At 34.0% G+C, this 27,511-nt stretch overlaps 1 protein-coding gene across 1 annotated transcript in view; it reads left to right on the top strand.

The window, feature by feature from the left end:
- The window catches only part of LOC119637484 (rapamycin-insensitive companion of mTOR), a 62,149-nt gene that overhangs the window by 25,082 nt on the left and 9,556 nt on the right, over nucleotides 1-27,511 (top strand). Inside the window, exon 2 of the mRNA XM_038033508.1 lies at nucleotides 24,068-24,365. Within this exon, the coding sequence (XP_037889436.1) occupies nucleotides 24,068-24,365 (298 nt within the window). The remainder of the gene's footprint in view (nucleotides 1-24,067; nucleotides 24,366-27,511) is intronic.

Here is a 27,511-nt window from a genome sequence, read left to right as displayed (position 1 = left end):
CAACTTCAAGGAGGACGCATTTGTTCCACTATGCGCCTGAAAAAGCTACTGAAGCAACATAAGAGTCCTCAATTTTTTGTTGCAAGTACAAGCTGACTTGGGACTACGGGCATTTTTCTGTCCACCTCTGTAGCATGTATCGCAGCCCAGTGAAAAGCACTGCTAAAATTCTTTGTATATATCTTCTCGTGATCAGCATAAAATTTTGAATCGATTGAAGCATACCTGCCCGTCCGTCTGTGCAATGACTTTATAAACATTCTCGTGGCCGCAAAACGTAAACTATCGACTTAAAATCTGGCAGAAGTATTGGAAGGTCATGCACGCAGATTGGTATTGAAAATAAGCCAAATCAGTCAAAGGACATACCCACAGTATTGCGTAAACTGAGAGTGCCTGTGTTTTTCAGTAGGAATAAAAAATTGTATTGTTTCGCTCATTACTCACAAACCACAGCACATAAATTCCCAAAAATGTAAGCGTATATCCTGTAGGCGATGTCTACAACAATGAAAATAAAATCGGCCACGCGTGCTTAACTTTACACTGTGTTGTGTCATAATATAATGTTTTTTTTTCAAAACTTTTATAGTGCACAGAAGCAAGTTTCAAACATTCCATAAGCATATAGTATATAACCACTTGGCCAGTCTCAAATTCAGAATGCACGTAAGCATGCTCGTCCATTCATCTCTCCCTCTGTCCGTATGCGCAACTTTTTAGTATTTGCGCTAAATATTCTGCCGTTCGCAAAAATGAAGATATTGCTTACGAACTTGCAGAAGAATTTTAAATTTACCTACACGCCTACAACAGCCACGACTGTTTAACAAAAATTATGAGAACCTTTGTTTTCTGTGTTTTTAACTTATTACTCATAAAATACAACACTGTTCGAAAAATTGAAAAAATCTACCGCGCTTACCCACTGTTATAAAGTATTTATTTTAGAATTTAGTTATTTTCCTCGTTTTTCTGATTACGGTGATGGATGCAGATGCAGATTCGATCACGACCGAATATAATTTTTTTACTTGCTTTTTTTCTTTTTTTTTTTTTATGGAGGAGGAAAAATTCGTTGTAAATGCTACATAACTTTTCTTCTGTTGTTTTTATCTATTATGAAACCTTTTAAGCCCGCAACAATTAAGATAGAAAGCAGAAATTTTGTACGAAATCTATGAACATTTTCAAATGCCATTATTGCTAGTTTAAGTTCAAAATTAGGAGAAAGCTTTCCAAAATGTATCAGATAGGCAAGATAGGTTTCCAGACGAATATTAACCTTAATTCATTTGTAATGGATTTTCTTTATCAAAAATATTTACATCTCATGGTGTACTAAAGATATTCGCTATTGAATTTTACAGAAATATTCAATTTACCACAAAAGAAATCATAGTTATCATGTTATCTTTTAAGTTAATGCATCTATGTATTGCATGCATAATAACCTGAACTTTGGATAGTGATTATTGAATATTAAACTTGGGATGCGCGAATAAATGAATACAGTTACTAATCTTAGTTACAAGATCAACGAAAGCAACATTTATTGACGGAATTATAAAACGATTGATATATGAAGAAGAGTAATGAAAGTCTGATGCTTTGTACCTTAATAATAGTTTGTTATTGTCATATGAATATTTATCACCATAATAAAACTGTTTATTATTACTTTACGTGTTTACCTATATATGGACAATAGCATGCATACATATACAGTTCAATGGTTTTGAGATACCTACGTGCATATGCTAGTTTCGAGCAGTAGTTATTGAAATTCACAACACATGATATTATGCCGGTTGAATATGTTCGAGACACGTCATACTATAATCCGCACAAACATGTACAACAAAAATATAGTATTGAAATCGTCACTTTACTCAGATGCGATACATTCATATATAGTAATGCATGCATATATAAGTATAAGTAAGCAAGTATATATATATAGTACAATGCATATATATTAATATATAAATATATATATATATATATATATATTATATATTATGTGTGTATGTGTATATAAGATCTAAATATTCTCTTAGGCTCTGAGCTATGAATGAATATAAATTGATGTGAATTCATTTAAATTGTTATTGTGTGTATATTGGTTGTTTGTGCTTTTTACTACAATCATTGACGTCATCATTTTTTACATATCATTGATAAGTTGGTGGTATTTTTTTTTTCTTGCTTTTATTTTTCAAAATATTTGCAATTCACTTGACGAAAACAAATTGTGGAAAAACTGCTTTTTTGTTGTTTATGATTCATGTATAAACACTAACGGCTATATGTAGCGAAAAAATTTTATGTAAAGCAATTGGCGACTTAGCCCAAGTCCGTTTAGGTCGAATCATTTTATTTCCTTTATTTAATAATATTATTAAACACAGATTTGCTTGTCTTCGACACGCATCGATACGAATTTTGAATACTTATCCGAAAGAAAATGTGTGTATAAAGATCGCACAAATTTTAAATGTTATTTCACTTACTTTTGATATACTTAACAAGTTATGGAAATCAATGTTTTGAAACTTTCGTTTACGAAGAGATCACTTTGCTTGCTGTCTACCGTTGCAACTCTTAAATTTCCAGAGATTAAGTTAGAAACGTTAAGGTTATTCTTGGATGACGACAACAAATCAAATATATGAAGGCGATAATGCACAACCCGTTTCCAAACCCGCTCATAATAATCATATGTTATAAATGAAAATCTTTTGCAGATTCAAAATGTACAGATTCGTTTTAAAAGAACCGTTCTCGTGGCGTTATTTAAATGTTCATAATTAACAAAGTATTTTTTCAATTTTACTATATCCGATCGAAATGGTAGGGTGGTGCAGAGATCAACTATAACATAAATGAAACTTTGTTTTTTAGTTTCTATATCATACATCACTTGTATATATCAGAGTGTATAAGTCGTTTGTGCGGGTATACATAGCACATCAGAAGCGCATAGAAGCGCGTCTGATGTCTGCCCTGTCTTACTGTGTTCAACACACATATCGCAATTTTTAAGTTATTTTGAACAAATTTTTTACGCTGACGTGTCTTAATCCAAGGACGAGCGCTATTCAAAATGGTTCGGATCGGTCTGCTTTTTCCACCACTCGAAATCTCGATAAAAGTCGCTTAGTACTAATTATTAAATAAAAATTTAGTTTGGCTATGGCAATTTTTTGAACCCCTTTTTATATAACCGTTCGTTCCGTCTAAGACTGCAGCTTTATATTTTATTTCGACTTTTTTGTTATTCATTAAAATAGTAAAGTTCATTAAAGTAAAATCAACGTGATCGAATTTGAAACACACATGTCTATTTTTTGGATATCAGCGCATACAAGATGTCTTAGGAAATGTAAACCCTTATATGCCAAAAAGTCTAATTGTTAATGTTTTATGATAAAAATTTCTTCACGATAGTAATTTGAGATAGAAATTAAGTGGGCAAAATTTGAACCACACGGGTCTACTTCTTGGACCCCACTCCATACGAAATTTCTCATAAATGGTAATCCCTTAAAAAAAAAGTTCAATTCCTAATATTTTATGATGAAAATTGCTCCATAGTAGCAAATTAATGAAAAAAAAATTAAAAATAGGAGATCTGGATCACATAACCCTTCAGCTCCTAACATGTGTAGAGATTATTATGGAAATTTTCAGTCAATGAAATTTGAAAAATTTGGATCGTGTCATGTGACATTTCGGGCATCCTCCAATATGCGAGGTTTCATTTGTCCTTTCGTTTCGTTTGTCTTTGCATGCTAATAATGTAATGTAATTTTTGATGTATTATTAGCCAAACGAGCGAATAGCTGTATTAGGCGAAGCTGGTATGGGATATCTAACGGCCGGCTTTGTCCGACTATAATGTACTTGCTTAGTGCATTCTGAATTTCAATCTTATCTTTGCACAAGCAACAAAAATATGAGTGACTTTTCAATTGTTGTAACTATGGAAGACGCATGGTACAAAAAGATTGTTGGCCGATGAAGAGACATGGAGAGACATTTTAGGCTATTAAAATTTCCGGTTTACCTTGTTTCATCTAATCACAAGGCGGATACAAAAAATATTTATTTTATTTTGTCCCGGATGAATGTATTGCTTTATTCCAATCTAACACCGATCACTATAAAAATCATATTCTCACGTTCAATGCAACCTGCAGGAAAATTTGAGATTGATTGGTCAGTGTCGATGTTTTGTCCTATTTCTGCAGTCTTTGAATGCTGCCTGAAATCATACAAAGTGTGCATGCAACTAGAGATGACGAACTGATCAGGATGATAAGCATTTTGAAGACTAAAATCTTCGCAATCTTCCTTTTGGGGTACTTCCAGACTTTTCACTGTCGAAAAAAAAAGAAGAGAAATGCATAGCAAATCCTGTGCGTACTGCGTTAAGTTACGTCATCTGGGAGCGCTTAGTTTGCATGTAAATACTCAGATTTGCCATTAACTATGACACAACAAGAAAGAAATATTTCCGATACGTGATCATCCATTAGTTTGATGAAAATGAAATGAAGTATGATTTGTTATGTAACTATCAGGAAATAGGAAGAGCTGTAGCCAAATATTTTTCTTTCGTTTCTTTCTCTTCTATTAATATTTCTCACCTAGCAATTTAATTCTTTCAGGAAAATCTTTTATTCATGAGCTGTAAAAATAAGAAGGAATTAATTTAATTGATTTCATTTCAACATTAGCGTTGACAAAATTAACCCAAGCGTATGCGCTTTGAACTAAATTATATTGATTTCGTAATATTATAATATAAATATTTGCATTTAAAAAGCAAATGCAATTGTCATTAACGACAATGACAAATGGGAAAGCAAATCACCTGTATAAATACGCATTATTTCCATTATCAAGTCGATACGAGAATGGAATCCATTGCCTTCATTCTTGTATGGACACATATAATGTACGAGGGTTGTATAACAAGTATAATAATACGTATAAAATTATTATTAACAAAAATAAGTTTATTAACCGCCTAACGATACTTAGAACATATATAGGTAGTTAAAAAGTTCGCTTGGTTCACTTACCCGTATTTAAATTAATTTCTTTTAATGAAAAGGTGTGTAAATTAGTATAACAAAAAACTCAACCATACGCAACGTGTACGTACAACAATCATTTAAGTTACTAAAATATTGGATAGACGACTTTAACTGAAAAGATTAGGTGAACTAAAGCTGCGAATGTTCATTTGGCACGAAACACTCGGATAACCACAACAATGTAAATATCACAGTAGGAGCTCATATTGGCCCCCAAACGCTATTTATAGCATATATTGATGCGTAAAGGTAAATGATGCAAGTAGCAATGTAGTGTCTGGGCTAAGTCAGGGATGATGTCATTCGAAGTCACTTGTTTTATAGCTCGAACGAGTTTTCATGCTGGGCGGTACAGTCAACCGTGGAAAAGAGGTAAAATCAGGGACCGTTACTGTTTGACCACTTTTGTTTATTTGTATTGTGATAGTCAGTAGACGTGGGAAGCAATGTGAAAAGGTAAAAATGTAGAGAAAAAATTAAAAACAGGCAAACAAAGGACATGGTAGTGTTCAATTATAAACTGTTGACTGATTATCAGTTGAAAGCAAAAAAGAAAGAAAAATGTAAGCAATTGCCGCATGTGGATGTCAGTTTGTGTAAGTAAGGCTGCATCATCCCCGTAAAATGTCAATACAAGTGATGGCAAAACAAAGAAAATCGATTAAAATCAAGGGCAAGAGAATGATCGCAAATCCATGAAATAAGTTCAGATATTATTGCAGTAACCATTACTCCAAAATAATTGCAAATGTGAAGACTGAAGGGTCATTTAAATGATATTGAAAATTGAAATCTTCGATCGAAAAGACTCGAACAGAATGGTCAGGTAATTATAACAATTTCAGTACAATTCTTCCAAAGCACAAATTTTCTTTATAACACATTATATACTAGACCTTTTTGGCATATAAAGTATTAGTTTTCATTAAAACTTTTATATGGACTGGGATCCAAAATATAGAGCTACGTGGCCCCAATTCGGTGAAGTTAATTATACCCTAAACCAGTTGTGGTACAGGGTACATTCAGTTGGTTCGGACGTACGTAGCACGCAGAAACGCTTAAGACAGACCCACTTCTTATTATGTCGATCGATTCAGAATCATAATCTGAATAGATTAGTAAGCCTGTCTGTCTGTCTCACGTTCAAGCCGCAGGTCGCAATTTTTGACGTATTTTGATGAAATTTGGTACAGTGACGTGTTTTGACTCAAGCGTGAACATTGAAAATGGTTCGAATCGGTTCACTTATTTGGCCACTCCCCGTATAGCACTTTATTCTGAAAAGTGTTTATTTGGAAAAAAATTGCAATTTTCAAAATTTCTCGTCATAAGTGGCTAGTAGTAGTGTCGCGAAAACATTATCACTAAGCGATTTTGGTCACGACATTCTAAAAATTACAATGTTTTTTCGAAAAAATTCGATTCAACCCATTTTCAATAACGTTCGTCACTGAGCCAAAATACATCAGCCTACCAAATTTCATCAAAGTATCTTGAAAGTAGCGCTCTGTGGGTTGAGCACAAGAATGCGAACAGACAAGCTTGGATTCATATTCACTATAAAAGGTGGATCTATATCAAGTCCTTCTCGGTGTTACAACCGCCCTGTACCACAAGTGATGTGGAATCTAAGTACGGAAAGTGAGTAAACTTCAAAAGCAAAGAGAAAGGAGTGCAATACTGTTTGAAGGGGAATGTTTTTCTTAAAGTCTGCATATTTTTTCGTTAAGTCTTTATCGTAGCAATTGATAAGGGACCGGTTATGTGTGCGCAAATTTCTCGAAAATTGACTGTTGTAGAGTATAGTGATAATGACTATTGTTGATCAAAGAGTATCCCAAAGAATTCCTTATACAAATTTTTTCTGGATTACAGCACTCTTCCTAACATCGAAAACCTGTTTGCTCTTTTAACGATCGATCGAACATCTCTCAAGAGCAGAGGTCGGTTTATAGTTGCTTATGTCGAGTAAACTGAATTTAGATTACCAGTTACCGACGTCGAATCGACTTTCGAGCCAATGTGTCGAGTGGCAAGTTCACTGTCGCTGATAATGTATACGCCTGCGCTTAGTGTCGAGTGAAAATTCTTGGGACGATAAAATTAGCGTCGGATAGCATATTGAAAAGGATCATTAAATATCACGACTATCTAATCCTATTGACGAAGGAAGTTGTGGAAAGCAAATAAATGCTTTTGATGCTTTTCGCTTCTGGTGCTGTAAAATAAGAGAGCGTTATCAAAAATAAATTCATAACAAAGTTATTGGGAAATATTAAAAGAAGAATTAAAAGACTATCAAATTATAATTATTACTATTATTATTAATTTAGCAATAAGCAAACAAATTTTATATGTTGAAATCTTAAAGCACTAGTATCTTGGAAAGTCTGCCGCACTTGAGATGTGAACCCGAATTGCTAATTGAGATTGTTTGTCTATTCGTGCACTCAGCCGAATCAAAAAAAAAAAGACGACATTTAAGATTTAATAGATACACGCATTGACAAGCAATGTTTTTGGGTATAAACCATGCAATGGGAATACATATAAGAACTTATTAGATTTATGTTTGTTGTTGCTTCAGTTGTTGGTGTTGTGTACCATACATCTTTTGTGTACCATTTTTCCGAATGGTAGATCATCGCTGTCCAAAGTGTCAAACTATCTTCCATAAAAGTGAAAGTGGATGTTAACTTCCATATGATTTTACAGAATGTATATATAAAGATGTCGTAGAGGATGTAACAAACTCTAAGTCGTCTTTGCATTTCATATTTCAATTCATGATTTATTGTCTCTTTGCATTACATCTAGCAGAAAGTAGAGTTCAAATTTACTAGAGTGCATGCATGTTTTAATCAAAGAGTATGATCACGGTTCGATATTATTGTTTATTTAGGGGAAAATTATTGTTAAGACAATTAGTAAAAAGTGTTATACGAACTCTCTTCCTATTTTTTTTTTTATCGTTTGCTACGAAGTCGAACAATAGTTTCTCATCTTACAGATAACCCTCCCAATAACACAGTAGGTGAGTTCCCGTATTCTACGAAACCGTGTTACAAGTGACTAGAGAAGGTACTACAATATGTTTCCAAATCTATTCAAAAGATGTTTTTTTAATTCGTTTTTAGAAAATTCTATGTAAATTACTTCATTCTTGTTAGGAAACAAAGCAAAAATGTCGTTTTCATGCTATGGAAATGCATTGCTATAGAAGTGTTGCCGTTATTTTCTTCTCGTGTTTAAGTAAAATTGTATTGCAAGAAATCGCGTTATGGCGTAGTCAACTGCATTTGAGAAACGTATACATGAGTATTATATAAATGCATAATACACGTAAATCTTTTTTTACGCGGTAGTCATATTCCTAAGAAAACAAACAAATCGTCGATATACTTCACGATTTTAAGAAATCGTGTATATTGAAAAAACTTCAAAATATTTTGTCAATAAATCTTGTAAAAAAACTAACAAATCATTTTTATTACAAAGATATTATTATTTTAAAAAAGATATATACAACTAATTCGCTTTTTACACGATCGGTACGAGCCCATAAAATTCGTGTAAAAAAATTCGTGTAAAAAAATATTGACTAATTGGAAAAATAGTATATTGGTTCCATACGTAAAAAAGCAATCGAATAGAACAATAAATAATATTGATACGAAATTCGCTTTTCTCGGATGCAGTTCGTATCACTGGATCGTGGATATTCTTTTTAAGAGAAAGAATTACGCAAAGGCTACAAGAGTCTTTTATTTAGAATCAATTTATTTAAGGATAGGATTATTTACATTTCACTTTGGCAATATTCTTTTTTGACTCAAATGTTCTTGTTCGACTGGCTCTGCCTTTCGCAAATAGTCTATTTATATACATTTTTACAAGCTTACTACTATCACCTGAGTTCATAGGTTCATTTTTAATCCGTTAACATGTTTTTGACTAATCTTTTGCGTCGGCCGGCAGCTGCGTGTCGCGCTGCGAATATGCACTTGGTTTTTCCCCGTCTAGGGAATTTATTTTTGTGGGAAAATTAGTTAGCTGGAATGAACTGGGGTTTGGGGTGTCCGTAACAATATTAAAAAATTCTTGTTACATTTCACTTAAGAATTTATTTCATGCATTCCACATTTTAATTCATTAAAAATATAATAAAAAATGAATTATACTTATTATTTAATTAATTATACGACATTGCGTCTATACTCTATGGATTATTCAGGGAGGCTCTCCCACTCTTATACATATATAATCGACTACATCTAAATGATTGAGGGTGAGAAGTAAAAAAATTCACCCGAAAAATTCGTTGAAAATCGTGTTAAAACAAGACAATTCGTGCAAAAAGAGAATGTCTGCATTTTAATTCGCGTTAAATTTAAAATTCGTGTAAAAAGAGAATTATGTGTACATTATAAACAACTAAGAAAGTTATATTCGACGACGGCCAAATCTCGCATACCCACCCTTATGCTTTTTGCATTCTAGTCTCCAAGTTCTTTTATTTAATACCCATGTCGCTGGTCTTGTTAAAAAAAATTTATCGCAATGTATGGTAGACACTGCGATTCATTTTAGAATTAGTTAATCTTTAGGCACATAATATATCTTCATTTGACCTATGGGCAAAATAGTTGTAAACTTTCTGTATTGTTTTTCTTATGATAAACAAGCATAAAAATTCAAAAAAGTAAAAAAAAAGATCATTTAACCGCTTGAAATTTTGGCCATATCCAAGGCCGATTTTTTGCATTTTTGCGCATAAAGAGTAGAGTATTTCGCAAAGTAAATGTGGAAAATTTCAGCCTTGTAACTTTTAAAATTTCCGAGTAACAAGCAACCATCAGCAAATTTTTGTTAAGAACAATGGAATTGCGTTCAGTTTATGCTCCACTTTGGTCTTGTGCTCTAAACAATTTAGCCCATTTTCAATATTAACCTTCGCACGAAGGCTTGAAATCAAATCTATCAAATTTGAAGTCGGTATCTTCATTTTTGGGATCAGGAGAGTGCCAACAGCAAACACTACACAGCCTTACAGACGGACAGACGCGATTAAAGCGATTTAAAATTTCATGCTGATCAAGAATACAGAGTCTCTGAAGTTACATAAATTGTAGAAAAAAACAAAATAGGTACACCCGCATCTTTATTTATTTACTTTTTCTTATTTGCATTTATTGGCATTTACACTGTTATTCGCAACCCGGTGATATAAAGCTGTTTTGTCTCGACTAAAAAACTTCATTCGATTCGACAACAGTTAACTTTATGAATTCAGAAAACAACATTGCCGAAAGAAATGGTTGATCCGACGCCGCCAGCCATAAATCAGTCCCACATAAACCGCTATAGCATAGAGTTTTCTGACTGCTTAGTCATTTTCGATTTTATAACAGAAGTCAAAGCCAATCAACTTATATTATAGTTCCCATTATATTGCCTTCACGCTCCTCTGTTGAGATGCTTGTTGACGCAATTTGTTCAGTCGTAATTTATGTTAATGAACCGGATGGTAGTTTAGACGATGTAGCAATAATGTATTTAAAGCGTCAAGTCGAAACGAAAATATGAAGACCTCAGGAAGGACTCGTTTATGCGAAATTACAAAGAGTTTTGTTTTAATCTATTTACATACTATATAGTAATGGCGGTTGAATCTTTTAATGCTTTTTCAATAAGTTCTGTAAGAGAAAACAAAGTTAGTTGACCTGACAGTGTTGTGTAGAATTTATTAAAGCTTTGCCTATATATATATGTGCGTGTGTGCAATTTTTTTTAATTATTAAAAATACAATAACAAATAGTACTGCTGTTAATTTACACCCTACTATGCATTTCAATATTTAGCCGACCATTGTGTAGAGCTCTAATTTTGCACACATACATATATATATGACGCCTAAATGTCTACCATATATTATATAGGCAATGTATATACATGCAATCATATTTATTTGTATTTGGATTTTTGTTAGGTGTATTGTTGTATTGTTGTATTGATTATTGCGCAACCTATTTTGTTTTTCTCAATTATATATTCCATATGTCAGTCGTACCTTAATACATCAATTGAGTGAAATCCTTACATTATGCATACATATGATAGAACTGGACGTACAGACACGAATACGCATTGACAGACATACACACACACACACAACAGACCGATGCACACCGTAGATCTACGGAATAATACATCGCACTTTGTTCATTTGTGGGGTGTACTTTCCTGTTGTTTACTTTTCATTTATATATATCACATGCTTTTGTTTTATATAAATTGTTTGGTGTATGCGCGTACAAACGCTTATATTCTATACTGTTGAATTTTATATAAAATGCCACACATCTGTTGTTGAGATGAATTGCAAGTCTCTGTTGCACATTTTGCTGCACCGCACAATCACTGTTTATTTATACTTACTTACTTGCACATCACAGCGTATATACGTATAATATCGTATAGACTCCCTTCTGATCATGGCCTGCGCAACAAACAAAGTCTTGGGCCTATTTTTCTATGTGTTTAATATTTCTTTGCATCATACCATCGAGAACATGGTTTTTATTGTAAGTTATTGTGAGTGTTTTTTTTTTGTTTGTTTTTGTTTTTGTTTTTATTGATTTCTTTCTTTTCGCTTTTTGACGCTTTTGCTGTTGCATTGCGTCTGCATTATAGCATATTGCGTAGTATTGTTCTCCGCATTTATAGCACAAAGTATAGGGCGTTAATTATGTTTCATCTCGGGGGTATTAACTCTTCGATATGAAAACAAAGAAGACAAACAATATACACCTTGCCGCGAGTTCCAAATATGCAAATATTACTTTAAGTGATTTCATAATTTTTGTATTTTAGGGATTTTAGTAATTGCGGGCGTGTTAGCTGATCGATGGTTGAACTATTGTTGAATTGAACATTTTCATAGTCTTGCAGTAAAGTTTATATTTCAAGTTATTGATAAAAATATTTCGAGTTTTTGTTTTGAAAGCTTCCTAACAGTTATGGAACAATTATGAGGGTATTTGTAGAGTATTCATGACTTGATCTAATTTTACTTTTTACTTGTTCAAAATGCAATTACTCTTTAATATCTCTCACGACTACCACATCCGTCTACACTTCCGTCTTCAAATTTGAATGCGATTTGATTATATTTATCTATAGCGCTATAGTGAGTGCTTCGACTCGGTGATCATACTTTCAGGATACGGCCACTCTCGATCTCTTTTTCTTCTTCTCTGCTTCTTTCTAACCTTCACTGTGTTATATATGTGAGAAGAAAATTTTCTTCTCTCTATTGCACTGCCTTTTCACCTATTTCTTTTTAATCACAGAAACAGGAGAAATAAGAACGAAATCGCGAGTGACATACAGAAACAGGAAAAAAAAATCTTCAATGAATAAAAGAGATGAGATATTGAAATAAAAGAAAGAAGAGGAAAAAAAAGAAAAAGAAAAGATTTAGAGTGTGAGTGGAAGAGCTGAACTCCAAGATTAATAAAAAAGACCGACCGAAAAAGACCAAAGAGTCGATAAGGAATATAATGAATTCATATTTCTGAACGAAATCAATACTATATCATATTGGCCGATCAATTTCATTAGAATGTGGGGTCTCTTCTTGACTCTGTCTGACGTATAAGTGAATCATCTCTTTTTGTATATTTCAATAAGAAAATATTGGAAGATATTCGTCTTATTGCATAGCTGAACCATTTTAAAGTTAGTTTGTGTTATCGAAATGATATACGGCCGAGTCCGGCATAATTTCTTCGGTTTATGCGTTATTATGATTCAACTTAAACTCTTAAAGCAGTCGATATCATTTTTATTCACTTCACTTTAATTTATTGCGAATGAAAATGAAAAGTTTAATTGATGAAAAGCAAATTTCGTAATTATTAGTGGCACCCATGAGTAATCAATTATTTGCAAAGGATTTACTTTGCTTTTAGTTCTGTAGCAATTGTTCAAGCGAAAAACGTGCTCTTTTACAGGTTTCGGTAAAGAAGCCTGTGTTGAATATATTCTACAAAATATAATTTGTTTTATTTTTACTGTAATAAAATTATGGCGTTCGCATCTTTCGAGGATCGTATTCGTCATTCTGTACTTTTTCATTGTCACATGCGGGAGTTAATGCCATGGTAACAACAAAGAAAATTTAAAATATTAATGAAGATTTATTGAAGATCAACAAGCGTCAACGTTGGCTAGTAATTATGATCTCCCTGACAGGCGTCGAAACAGATGATCAGTTAATTGCGATAAGGACAATCTGAAATCTCTATTGGGAGATGATCTATAAGTAAGTTTTAAGCATGGTATCCACTCGCCATGTCAGATGTAGCACCCAATGCTAATACATCTTGAAGGAGGGTATCCCGGTGTTGGCTACCGGGGATTGTATGGTTGATTCAAAGGCAAGTGAGACTATGTCGCATTGAGTCAAGTTAAAGGCTTTATGTAGTCTAACTTTAAGCCGCACGGGGGTCAGGAGCCCACTCACGAGTACTTGCGGGTACAGGTGGCATCGGAGAAGCTTGCATATTTACATATATGTAGAAACCGCGGTGGAAGCTAGTATGTCCAATCCTCAGTTTGAATGCAGCAGTTAACCAATATGTGAGTGCTGACTGCTGGGTACGGCCCCCAGTAATGATAGGCTTCAACACTCGCCAGAGTGGGTTTATTAACACCATACGCTATAAGCATAGCTGGTTTTTCCAGTGTAGTTTAGGCCCCTAGCTTATAGGGATTATCTAACTCTCTGGCGGGCGCCGGTTACACAAAATTAACCAGTGTGTCATCGGACACCGTGGGGTTAAACCGACAAGGTAGTATATCGACGTTAAACACTCAAAGATCTAGAACTAACTACTTGAGAATTATGGAGAGAGCTTGGGTTTACATGGTCAATTATACAAAGACGCCTATACAAAACCGGAAAGACATACAAGCAAGGCATAAGGGTATTGCATCAATGATCTGAGACAAGAACAAAATTATACGTCAATCAATTTTTCACTTTATTTTATTCAGATTTTGTAAAAATCCCTTCCTTACCAAAATCATTACTGGAGTTAAAAACAGTAACACGCTATATAGCGTACGAAATTTCTTTAAAATATTTAAAAAATTGGCGATCTGTAGCTTGAACACATATATAAATCGGCAAACATCAGACGGACAGACAGACAAATAGATGAACAGACAAGCGGTACAATAAAGGGTACATTTGTCTTAACTTCGTGTTACATAGTTCTCTACAAAAACAATGTACCCCGTACCATAAGTGGTTTAGGGTATAAATATATTCTTTATGATAAGACAAAACGGAAACTTTTTGCAAATTAAATCGTTATATCAATCCTAGCTTAAATCCAGTTTATCATTTAGAAAGATGTTTTTGGTGAGACTGTACTGGCATAATTCAATTGGAGTTGAAAGTTGATGATGAAATGAAATGAAAGTTTTGCAATGGGAAGTTTTACCGCACCGGATAGTCCTACTATCTACTGAGTTTCATATGCTCAGATCTCTAGAGCATTATTTAAGAAATAAAACATCCAATTCTGTAAAAGAGATAAGGGGCGCCTTTAGTCATGTTTTCCTGCGTTGGATTTCGGTAAGAGTCGGGTTGAAAATTTGCAGATAAAATGGCAAACTCTTCTTGATAGTATTGGAGGTTATATTTATTATAAAAAGTGTCCGAAAAATAAGGTGAATTTGTGTATAATCCCAAAGATCCTTGGATTGCTTTTCTCTAAATTGGTAACACTACATCAGTAATCTACGTCAAATTTCACATCATAAACGTCATTAGTGTTTCAACGGCGCTTGGTTTTGTAAAACACGAAAGGAATTTTTGCAGATTTTTACCAGGAACCAAAGAAATTGCATTGGAAAAGTTTGTTTGCGATTCGGAAAAAATCGACCAATCGAGTGAATATCGAGCCAAGACAAAAAAAAAATCGCGCCATAGTCGCTCGAAAAGCTACGTGATGTTAACAGTTTTTCTTTAAGTACCGCGATGTTGTGCATTATGAGTTCCGTCCCCCAGGCCAAATTCTTGATAAGGAATATTTTTTGATTGTTCTAAAGGCGACGAAATTGATTTGAAAGAACGAATAAAACTTTTTCGCACTATAAACCAATTCATTTTATTTTTCGGACGCAGCATTATAATAAATTATGATATTAAAAATTTGAATTTACTACAAAGTTGGTTTTGTTTCAAAATTTCACAATAATCGAATGCCTACCGGTCCCTCTAACATTTATATACAAGTTCGTAAATTGTATAAGAGTACGATTTATTTTATTGCTTGTTAGCGTATGTGGTCATATGTAAATCATTTTCTAGTTTGCTAGATTTTTATGTGTTGCTCCTATCAAAATGTATTTTTGCACGGTCTTTTTCCCACGAAAAGCCTATATACCTTTTATGTAAGAGCAGATTCAAATGTATTCTATAAGTTAATTTCTGATACTTATCATTAACACGTTTGCACTTTTGTTAAATGCTTTTCGGTAACTTGAATATTTTGTCGCTTGCATCTTATTCTTCGTAATCGTTACTTACTATTTTTATCCAGTTTGTATATACATCGTCGTTATTGTTTCATTATGAAATAATGTTACTTTCACATCTACAATGAGAAACTTTACAGTTATGTCATACTTTTCATACTTCATGTAACTGTAGAAAAAATGTATCAAAAATTAGAATATCTGAGCTATGGCTGAGTATTCTAAATTATCTGAAGTGGGCTTCCCATCGAAGATTAATTGCGACTGCATCCGCTATAACGTAACTTTGGCCACGTGAAACCTTATCTTAATTAAACCACTAGAGGTCTACTCAACAAGGTTGAGTACCACCGTCCGGCTTAAGTTGACTTGAGTTGGTACCGGATTAGTCAACTTGAATCCATTGGTAACTGAATGTTACGTTTAACGGTTCATTTCATAAACATTTCTTACTCTGCTTGTCATTTCTTGAAGAACTTTTATATATACTGTTGTTAACGTCTATTGAAGAAACGATTACGTTTAGTTTTCGATAAAAGTTTATCTAGAAAATTTGGACTTGATATTCAAATTTGTTTTATACCCGTCGCCAAAGGATTGAGGGTCCGTCTATTTTGTCATAACATTTTTACCGCCCAGAAGGACGCTTCAGACACCCCATAAAGTATATATATATTCTTGATCTTGAGCGTTAAATTCTGGATCGATTTAAGCATTCCCGTCTATCCATGTATGTGATGTCTGCTATATATATTTTTCTGGCCGCAATAGTGAAGCTATAGCCTTGAAATTTGCCCGAAACATTGGAAGTTTTTGCACGCAGCCTGGTATGGCAAATGGGTCAAATCGGTCAAAGGGCACGCCTACAATAAAGGAAGAGTTCTTCTATTTAAAATAAAAAATAAAAAATATATTTTTTGATCATAACTCATAAACTATAACAGATGAATGTACTATAATTTGAACGCATATTCTATGATCGATGCTTCAGCACCCCTAAAAAATTTGCAAAAATTTACCCTTGCCTATCCAATATAACAGTGTATCAAAGTTTAGTTATCTTTTTAATACACTTGTAACGTCCAGACACAAGCTTCAAAAACACCATAAAGCATGCAATTTTTGGCTAGTTTCAAATTTGGAATGTACCTAAGCATGTCTGTTTGTCTGACGATCTGTTTCTCTGCCCATACATAAGCAAGATGGGATACACAAGGAACGACATACGGTTAATGGACCTTCAGGTTTATCTTTCATCAAATAACTTATACGCGGTATTAATAGGCATTAAGGCATTCGGTCCAAACCGAATATAATTTCTTGCCTGCCTTTTTTTGTATCAATCGTTTGAGTGCAATCCCTAGACTAGTTTATAATTATTTTTTGCTGTTTTGTCTTGTAATGTAAATGGTTTTTCTTACGCTTCATCAAAGTCTTACATTCGATTTATTTATTTTGTTTTTTGTTTTGCCGCTGTTTGTTATACGTTTGTTGGGAGTCTTCAACATTCCAGGCTTTTTATTACTCCAGAGTAGAATAGGATAGAGTAGAGTAGAGTAGAGTAGAGTAGAGTAGAGTGTTGTTGCTCGTCCACATTCTACACAGATTGTTTCGTATTTGTTTGTATGATCGCGCGCGTATGTATATGAGCGCGTCAGCGTGTGCGTGTGCGTGTATGTGTTGTATCATGTTTTTCACTTTAATGTTCACACTTGAGCTTCTTATTCACTATATCATATTTCGTTCCTTTTGTTTATTCGATTTACTACTATAAAAGGCGGCAGTGGTTTGAGTTGAGTGGTGGCTGCTGGTATGTGATTATTGATTCCTTACTTGCTGTGCATATGCGTATGTACAGATTAAGGCATTCTGTCCGCTCAATGTCTTTCTCATGAATTTTATTGTATTCTTTTTTATTTATTTTCTCCGTCAGGCATAAAATTCGTTTCCTTCATTTCTTCTTATTTTTAGTGTTGACCTCAAGGGTTCAGTTGGTTTCATTTCTAATTTTTTTTTTTTGTTTTTTATCTTATTTTACGGCATTTGCGGTTAATTTCCTTTTCAATATCTTCACACTTTGAAGGTGTTTGCTTGCGTTTTAAATTTCACAATTTTAAGTTTTTTTTTTTTTTTTTGTTTTTTACATGTTTGTTATTGTTTGTAAGGTGTTAAATATTTTGTTATTGTTTCTTTATTCATTATCATTGATTTTTTTGCATACCGTGTAGTAAATACACATCGATTACAACGACTTAGAATGCGTGTAAAAAGGCAAAGAAAGAAAAAATGTGTGTAAAATGCGGCATTAATGTTAATTTACAGTAACATAATATACAATAACTTTCAGTGATGCTTTGGCCTTGTTAAGGTTTCTTTCGATTTGTAAAGTTATCAGTTATTGTTGTAAAAAATGAATAATGGCAGACCAACCATATGCAAAACTTATTATAGCTTTTTTTTATTCTGAGCTTTACTTACAATATTTTTTTCGATGGTCGTCAAATGCTGTTAAGCTTTTGTGTCAGAAAAATACTTTCAGTCAGAGAAAATAGAAAAATTCAATTCTGCCGCTAATAAGTTCAAGGTTTATCTGAAAAAATAAAAAAGAAAAGGCATCGACACGAAACACTTTCGTTTAAAAAATGCGTCTTCTGCCTTCGTCAGAGAAAGAAATGCGTAGATTGAGAAATAATCAGCTAAGATAGTTACATTCGCCTTAAGACGGCTGCCAGACTGTCAATTTTCTTCTCTCTCAATATTGCTCATTTATACTATGGTTTTCTCATTGCTACTTGCTCTAACCTCTTCCTCTTATTGCGAGCTTTTCTCTCCACAGTAAAGCTTTCTTATGATTGTGGCGATGTTAATGTCTTAATTGGGGCACTTTCTGCCAAAAGTTAGAAGGACTTTAATAACTCAAGCCTCCATTTTCAATCCGAGCAGCTGCTCTGATAAACCACAAATTACACATTGATTGCAAATATTGTTAATTTACAGAGTTTCCGGTCGCTAATTCTAAGTGTTGCACCAAAGTTGCCAAGGCAGAATACTTTTGTTCTTCGGTGATCGGTGCAAAATGAATGAATAGATTTAATTTTACAGCTTAGAAACATTTTTTCTTGCAACTAAATTGAACGCAACACATTCAGAATACGAATTTCTATACATCTGTCCATATGTACCTGCCTTCATCTGGTATTAATGGACTAATAACATACAGCGCGTTAAGTGGCTTGTTCTTGTTTCGGGTATCGTCAAACATCCACAGCTTAAGTTTTCGTGACAGGAATCTGCGTTAAACTTCTAGATCGTTTGTTTTCTACGTTTTAGAAAATTCAAAAAAAAAAAAAAAATTTGTTACTGTACTGTAATGTTGGATGGCCGTAGCCGGTTTTTCCTATTTTTTACGGCCACTGCAGCATTGTATCGGCTTTGGTTTATGTTGCATTGCGGGCGTCTCTTTTCACTTCTTTAAATTATTTTCAATATTAACGTACATGCAGAGATGTCCAATATTTATGTCAAATTTGTGGTGGATGAGTTTGCTTTCGCGGGGAGAAGAATGTTTGCCACAGACATGGCGCAGTTAAAAATATGCATACTTAATAAAATCTCTGAAGCTTGCTTTGGGATAAACATGTTGACAGCATGAATCTTTCGATGCTGAATACAATGTCAGTCATGATTCATCGGTATGAACAATTTCATCTAAATAGAAATTTGATTTTCCTCGATATTTTTTCAAAATATGACTGCCTCAGAACGATCATGTAAGCCCGTGATTTGCTTGTACAAACTTTGACTTTGATCGTCGATACACTATACAATCAGTCTAACGAGTCTTTTTATAGGACGACGGGTTGTCACGACCCAAAAAACGTGCTTCAATTTCCACAGTGACCATTACCATCATGTTCTCCTTCTGTTCTGAATCGGTTTGGGCTTCCACTTTCAATTATCGAAAATAATTTCCTGAAAAATGACAAACCATCAAGCATCGACAAACACGAATAACTATAAAATTTTTGAAGGCAGTGCTTTGTTCGAATATTAAATTTTCCGTCATCAAAAAGCGTTATGTAATCAATACACGTGATTTTCCAATTAACTTGAAAATAACAAAATTACCTAATAGTCCCTAAAAGCAGAATAGCTCGTGAACGAACCATCGAATAAATAGTTTGGCACTTTCTCATAATATTTTCGATTGATAATTAGAGGCACAATCGATATATCAATTCCGGGAATTATTGAATAATGATTGTCGCTTTGCTATATCTGCTTTTGCATAAGATTACTTGGACCGTAATCAAGTTCAGATAAGTTGCTGCGCTTCAGTTATTAACCTGAGAGTAATCGCCACCGCATTTTGTCGGTTAGTTTTTATTTCTCTGCATTTTTGCTAAATTTGCCAAAAGAAGAAGCCTCCAAATTGAGATCTCATTACTATTGCAACAGAGAGAAAGAGTGAATATCATTTCAGGCTAAAAGTTTCATACGTATTTGTATAAATATAGCAAACGAAACTTCGTGCTTGGCTGTTTAAAGAAAAAATAATTGGACTTAACTTCATTATCGGTGAATAACTACAGCTCAACTATCTTATAAAAGCATACGGTTATAGGAGCCATTATAAAAGAAAGAAGAGAGAAGGAAAAAAAAAAAAAAAAAAAAAAATTCAAACGATCAGTTGCTAATTAAATAATAACAGTAAATAAAAAATAAAGTAAAAAGAAAAACATATAATTAGTATAAATTAGTATTTCCAGCTCCAGTAAAACCAGACATTAATAGAAAAATGAAATTAACAAATTGCTTGCATTTATGCGCTCGAAAAGATAAAAATCTCTTTATGCAAATGTGCAAACACCCATCTACCGTCTCAACCGACTAAACACTACTGAAGATTTCCCTCTTTAAAGACCAATGAAAATGTAAATGATTTCTTCTTTTTTTTTTTTTTTATTTACTGCATTTTTGTTTTTTTCATATCGTTTCTCATTTTTTCCTGACTTCTATTAAAAGCTAATTTAACCGCTCGGTGAAAAGCGCTTTAAGCAAATGGTAGATTATCTTCGTGTGTTTATTACTTGCCGGCTGGATGTGTTAAAAGTTTCACCTAAATTATGCACACAGATGACGCATTCGTTATAATTATATACGTAACTCTTTCTTTCATTTGAATTGTTAATTTTGAAGATAGTTGATATACGGTCGGTAAAAACCCACGGGGATATAATTTTTACATCGACCACGCAAGAATAGGAGTATGTATACTTTGTCGAAACGTTTGCAACGCTTAGAAGGCAGCTCTTAAGACTCCATAAACCATATTAATGTATATTCTTCCGTCCATTCGTTTGTATGTCTCTCCGTCTATGGTAAACATTCTCCTCGCTGCGGCAATGAAGCTGTCGGCTTCGAATTTCATTTAGATCAAATACCGGCGAAATCGGCGAAAAGACATGCCATACATGTTCATGAGCTAAGAACAATTCCGTTTTTAAAAGCAAAAAAATTGGGTCTTCTTCTCATTACCTCATATACCCTAAAATAGGTAAAGCGATAAAAGCTACAGCTTTTAGCTACATTTTATCTGTACAATATCTGGCTATACCCACGCAGACAAGCTTTAGTTCTTTTTCTGCATTTAATTTCAAATGATTTTGAAAGAGGTGGTGGACATAGAAAATTCGGCCACAGCCGAATATAATTTCTTCACTTGCATTTATGTATGCATACATATATATATGGTATGGTTCCATATTTTCATCATAAATACCCTACGCATACTTATATCCCGTTTGTAATGGCCCTCTATACACTTTCCAATAAAAAAAAAAGTTAGTTATGCATACTCTCCCTTTCATTTCGTAACATTATTTGGGCAATGTGTTTCGTTTTTTGAATTCTCCCACTTGTATTCCTCATTAGAATTCAAATCTACTCACTCGTACTCTTCCGAAAATAAAAGCTTAGGCAGACTACATTCTCTTAATCTATTTGTCACGAAACTTCCTTCTATATTTATACCTTGTAATAGTTTTTCCTTATCCTTTCCATATGAAAATGTTCATCGTCATAGAATTTGGTTTAGTGAACTCAAGCGCTAGATCCATGTATTCTTGATTAAACTTTAAGTATCGAATGAAGTACGTCAACGACTCCATATGAAAAAAGTTTTTTCAGCTTGACGTAATACTTTAAGTTATATCGCAGAATTGCAAACACATAGGTAGCATTCCCATTTCCCCTACTCAACTATAATGAATAATAACAAATAAATAGGATGCAGCGCCAAAAATCATGGTACAAGCTAGACAAACCATTAACTACGACGACATAAACGAAAATCTTTATCACCTCCGTCTAGGATTAATCCAGAAAACCGAAGAAAATCACCATTAAAGAGCTCTGGCAGTAACTCTTGATCAGACTAAGCTTATTGTTAGATGAAAACTGTTAGTCGAAGTGTAGGGACGACTCTTCGGTATGGCGATGCCTTGTCTTATATTGCGAACCGAGTGTCTTACTACTACCCACGCCGCACCAAATATCCTTTTAGCTGATTAACATCTGTTGCAATTGATAAGTTAACGTCTACCTGAGCAGGCTTTCTCTTCCTATTATAGCGATAGCCAACAAAAGGGCCTTAAAAGCACCACTTGTCTTTTTAGTGCTGGTTACATATTTTGTCAGAAAGATAAGAGGGATAGTGACATTGTAAATAAAATCAACGCTTAATTTAAATATAGAACGATAGGAAACTACACAGCTGGTGTACCTACAACAGAGTGTTACATGAACTTACTTTCTTGTCTCGCACGGCACATAATTTCACGTTATACATGAATTTATAAATAAAGAAAATTCTGTAACGCAATCGGACAACTTTTAAAGCACCTGAAAGTATCTGAAAGTTGACCTCAAGTGGAGACTTTAAAATAAACAACATTTTCGTTTTGCCATGCATTCATATTGTTCCCATTATGTGCATTAAGCGAATATTAATTTAATTTGCGCGCATCCAATATTTAATTAAACATTGCGGGTGATCTTAAAAAATGTGTTTTCTTAGTTTTTGTATAATAAAATTCTGAAACAATTTCGGTGAATGAAAACTAATACAGTCAACGTCTTGAAGTTGAATTAAGTGATTTGTTAATGAATGGGGAGGGAATACGTCTACGAAATTACGGACACTTACAATGGAAACTCGAAAGAAAAGTTGATTTCAATGTTACTTGTGATAATTGAATTAATTCCTTTTATTTCCCAACTTTAATTGCATTCATTTCTGTCCGCTCACAATATCTATGTATTTTCGTAGCAAAGTCAGCAATGGGCATCGGGAATGATTGGTTCCCTGTTTGGACCCAGAGAGTAGAGTTTTTCGCGTTATGGAAAATTTCAACCTTTTCGCTATAATAATTTCCATGTAATGAGGAAAAACATGACAGGACAGACATGGTTAAATCAACTCAGAATTTCATACTGATCGCGAATATACATGCTTTATAGGGTCTCTGAAGCCTTCTTTAGCGCGTTACATACATCACGGAAAAAAACAAAATCAATATACCCCCATCTTGCAGTGGGGGGTATAAAAAGCATCACAGAGTGTATTTATTATGTTAAGTTTGAATATCAATTTTTCGAAAAATATATTGTAGCTAATAATAATAACAAGAAGTGAACTTTGATTTTTCGAACAAAGTCATTGAAGGTATGCGCGAGCAAAGGCTAGGAGACTATTTATCAAATACGTTATTCTGTACGTAACACTGTATTGTATGCTTGATGAGAAACTAGTACTTCATGAATTTTAAGATACCTTGTGTTAATTTCACCATCTTTCGGTGATGTATACGTAAATATACATATATTAATATAAAAGGGAAAAGAAAAAAATGGTAGAAGAATGAAATATCGGCCTCGTTTTCTTTGCAGAATTTAATTTAATTCAATCATTAACTATATTATCTCGCTTATTGGTTTCAAGTTTAAAGTCATAAATAAGTAATTTAGCATTTCCATGAATTGTGTAAATGTTGACACGCCTGTTTCTTTTGTTTCTTTAATTCTTCTCACTTCGAAGCACACACCAGTTGAAATGTCTGCAACATTCATATGTGGTTTTTCTCGATAATTATATAAAAGTTGTTAATATAGTAACTATCAGAAGAAAATTTAAGATGGTTTTAATATTTTCTAATGCTAATTAGTTATACCAAACCTTTAGTATTGCTCTCTCTCTCTCTCTCTCTCTCTTTCTCTCTCATAATAGCATCAGGGCAATAAACTCTATAGAAAAAAAAAAGATAGAAAAAAAAGAATCTTTTGCTACAATGAGGGTAATAATTACGCTTTCATTTTTTCCATTTTCCCCTTTGTTTTTCCGTTGCAGTTTCACAAGACCCCGAAGATTATTATCGTTTGGATCCAAAGAAATCCGTTGCAGAGAATGCTTATGATATTTATACGACTTTGTGTTGTCGTGAGACACGCGATACGAAACGTCTCTTTCTACTCAACGGCTTGGCTGCACTATGCCAACAACAACAAAAACAGCACAGACAGCCACCACCAGCACAGACATCAACAACAGTTGCGGCAACAATAATAGCAACAACAACGGTGGCGACAGCTTCGCAGGCGGTGGCAAAAAGTAATTTAGGATTTACCACGGAAGAGTTACTCTACTGGTAAGTACCGCAATAATCAACTTTAGCCAGCCAACCTAACCCACCCAAGCTAAGCTAATCAACAAATCAACCAACCGACAATAATAGTAATACTAACAGCAATAACAAGAGGGAGAGAACAATAATATTAATAATAATAAACAAATCTCTAGACTGTAAAAAATATTGTAATACAAACCCTTTTTATAGTATGCTTGTATATATGTGCACGCATACTATGTTTACAAGTGAATCACATGATGATGATGATGATGATGATGATGATGGCGATGATTTAATTTTACATAAAGAGTAAGACTGCTTTTGCTGTAAGGGCGAGGTGCAAGCATAAAGCACTGTAATATCGTTTCAGATTTCGATGATTATTAAAAAACTAAAAAGAAAAGCTATTAAAATTGCCAAGTAATGATCGGGCGTAAAGGCGATCTTTCTAGTTCCGTTAGCAAGACAACCGCTTAAAATTTATACGAATAATGGGATACCGGAGAGTTGATCGGTCTCACATAGTAATTAATTAACTTTGCAGATTTTTTAATAAGGTTACTATCTAACCGGCTGACTGCCAATTTAATTCTGGCGTATCGTCCATTTTGTCGTTCCTTTTATTTCACCTAAACATCTCTTAACAGCGCTTTGAATCATCAACACGTTGTTGTTAACGGTGAGCAAACGCGGCACACATTTTTAACAAAGCAGAGCTTTCTCATGGGTAACTATTCGTGCAAAAGTGTAAATACACCGCCTTCTGCCATCTGTATGAGTGTCAGCTATCTGCCGCAACTTCACTTTTTAGTTTTCTAAAACGATTTTCGTCATTTTTTCTACGATTTAGGAAACAATTTCTGAGTTCGGCTGACCAGAGCGCTTAACATCGCCGCTGCCAATACCATTCTATTTAAAATCAGCAAAAGTTAATCGACAGTTTATTCTTTCGACAGAGCAGACTCGCTATAACATCCTTCAAACCAGTGCTAACAGTAAACATTCGAAACTCTTTTTTTTATTCGTTGTTCTGAAAATTGGCAAAATAGCACTAAAACCACTCTAACCTGTAAACTAATTATCGGAAAGTCATGAGAATTTAATACGTATCGTCCGTTACGCTTGAAAATTGGCACTATCAAGAAAAATATGCCAACAGCTGTTGTCGTATATGTATCATATATATGTCAGACCGGAGTCCTATTGAGTGATGTCGTCTTTTTCCAATTACTTTTGATTAAAAGCAATGCGCGAAGCTCCTCTTGGTAGCAAAGTTGACCTCTTGAGCCTACTTTTAGCTAAAAGCGAAACTTTCTCTCTGTTCTGCAATTATAAAACGAACACAGACGGCTTACGCTCCCACTGTGAATTATATTCCATAATTTAAATAATTATAACCACGGAAGGGGGGACATGCCAGTTTGGCTGCTTGTTGCTGCAAGAGTTGTCCAGAGCGTACTGTTGTAGCTCGAGTGTGAAGTTCTGCCCATCATACTCATCGGACATGGCGCCGCCTGATTACCACGTGTTCAGATCGGTGCGGCGCGGCTTGGGTGGCGCGCGGATCCGCAAAGTTGCGAAAATGGGCCGGTGGATGGATCTCTGCCCAACCAATATAAATTATTTCGACGTAACATTGCCATGCTGCCAAAAGTATTCTAAAATATTGTAAAAAATGATAGAAACTATTTTGATTTATATGCATTGTATGAATCTTTTGAACAAACGCCTTTTTCAAATGAAAACATAATCAAAAGTTCTGGGAACACCTAACAACAAAGAGGGAAATTTTCGTACCCTATAATATAGCGTGGGCGCGGCTCATTTTTTCTATTTTTAATAAAAGTGGACATTTTTATGATGTATGTGTTGTACTTTATGAGAGCAAGCAAAAAATACGGAAAGCGTAGGTGCTTACAGATTTTGTTAAATAGGTCTGTGCACATCGTAGGCGTGTTCTATGAAAAGTTTGGGTCATTTTCGAATTCTTTTGCAAAGTTTGTAGGCACAGATATAACGCAGTTGCGTGGACGGACAGAGACACAGGTGGACGTAGGGATATGCTTAAGTGGATTTTGAATTTGAATCTGACCAAGCATTTATTTACTATAAGGGATTGTGGAAGCTTGCTTCTGCACGTTATAAAGATACTGACAAAAAAAAATTCATCTTGATACGCTATAACATTGGCTAGGCGTGGTCAATTTTTGCCAATTTTATAGGGGTGCAGCATCATCGCTCATAAAATATGTGTTCAAATTGTTGTACATTCATCTGCTATAGTTTATGAATTATGATCAAAAAAACAATTTTTTATTTCTTTTTTTTTAAATAGAAGAACTCTCACTTTATTGTAGGCGTGTTCTTTGACCAATTTTCATTATCAATCTGCGCACAAGAATTTTGAATGTCTCGGCTAACTTTGGGACTAGAGGGGGTGAATAGCTTCTTTTTTGCGGCCAGGAGAACGTTTACAGCAAACATTACACAAACGGATTGACGGACATGCTTAAAACAATTCAAAATTTGCCACCGATCAACAGAATATAATAAATCGCTCTAAAAAATATGTTAATTCGCTCTTAACCTACTGTATCTTCATAGTTATGTACCATAGCCGGTATATGTTCATAACTCTAATCTATTGTATTACGTTTGCTACATAAGCGTCTTTAGCTAAAGCGCCGTCCATCCGTAATGAGCGAAGACACACAGTATTTCACATTAAATGAAAGATGATTTTTGTTTCAATATTTTGCAGATTCATCAATATACTCAAGCCATTATGAATGATGTCGTCAACTCACATAGAGGTGACCGTCTTTTACAATAAATAAAAGGAAGTGTTGTTAGTTTTAGTTAGTTTTTTTTCGAAATCTTTAAATTCCCAATCGTCACAACTCTTTACTGCTAAGCTTCAAATCAAATCTCATACATATATCGTTTGGGATTGAGTCAAAACTACTTTTAACATTTGATTTATGCCACCAAATCAAAAAAATGTTGATTAGTTTTCAGCTTTTTACCTAACATATGCAATTTTCAACGACTGGTGACGAATTATGGGGAGGGACATTTCTAAATTGAATTATTAGAGGGTTGTAAAAATGTTGACCCTTTTATTAACCTGGAAAAGGCATTGGAAAATTCGTTCAATATATATA

The sequence above is a fragment of the Glossina fuscipes genome, unplaced genomic scaffold, assembly GCF_014805625.2.
Source record: "Glossina fuscipes isolate IAEA_lab_2018 unplaced genomic scaffold, Yale_Gfus_2 59, whole genome shotgun sequence".
Lineage (NCBI taxonomy): Eukaryota > Metazoa > Arthropoda > Insecta > Diptera > Glossinidae > Glossina > Glossina fuscipes.
This window is presented reverse-complemented; position numbering and strand designations above follow the sequence as displayed.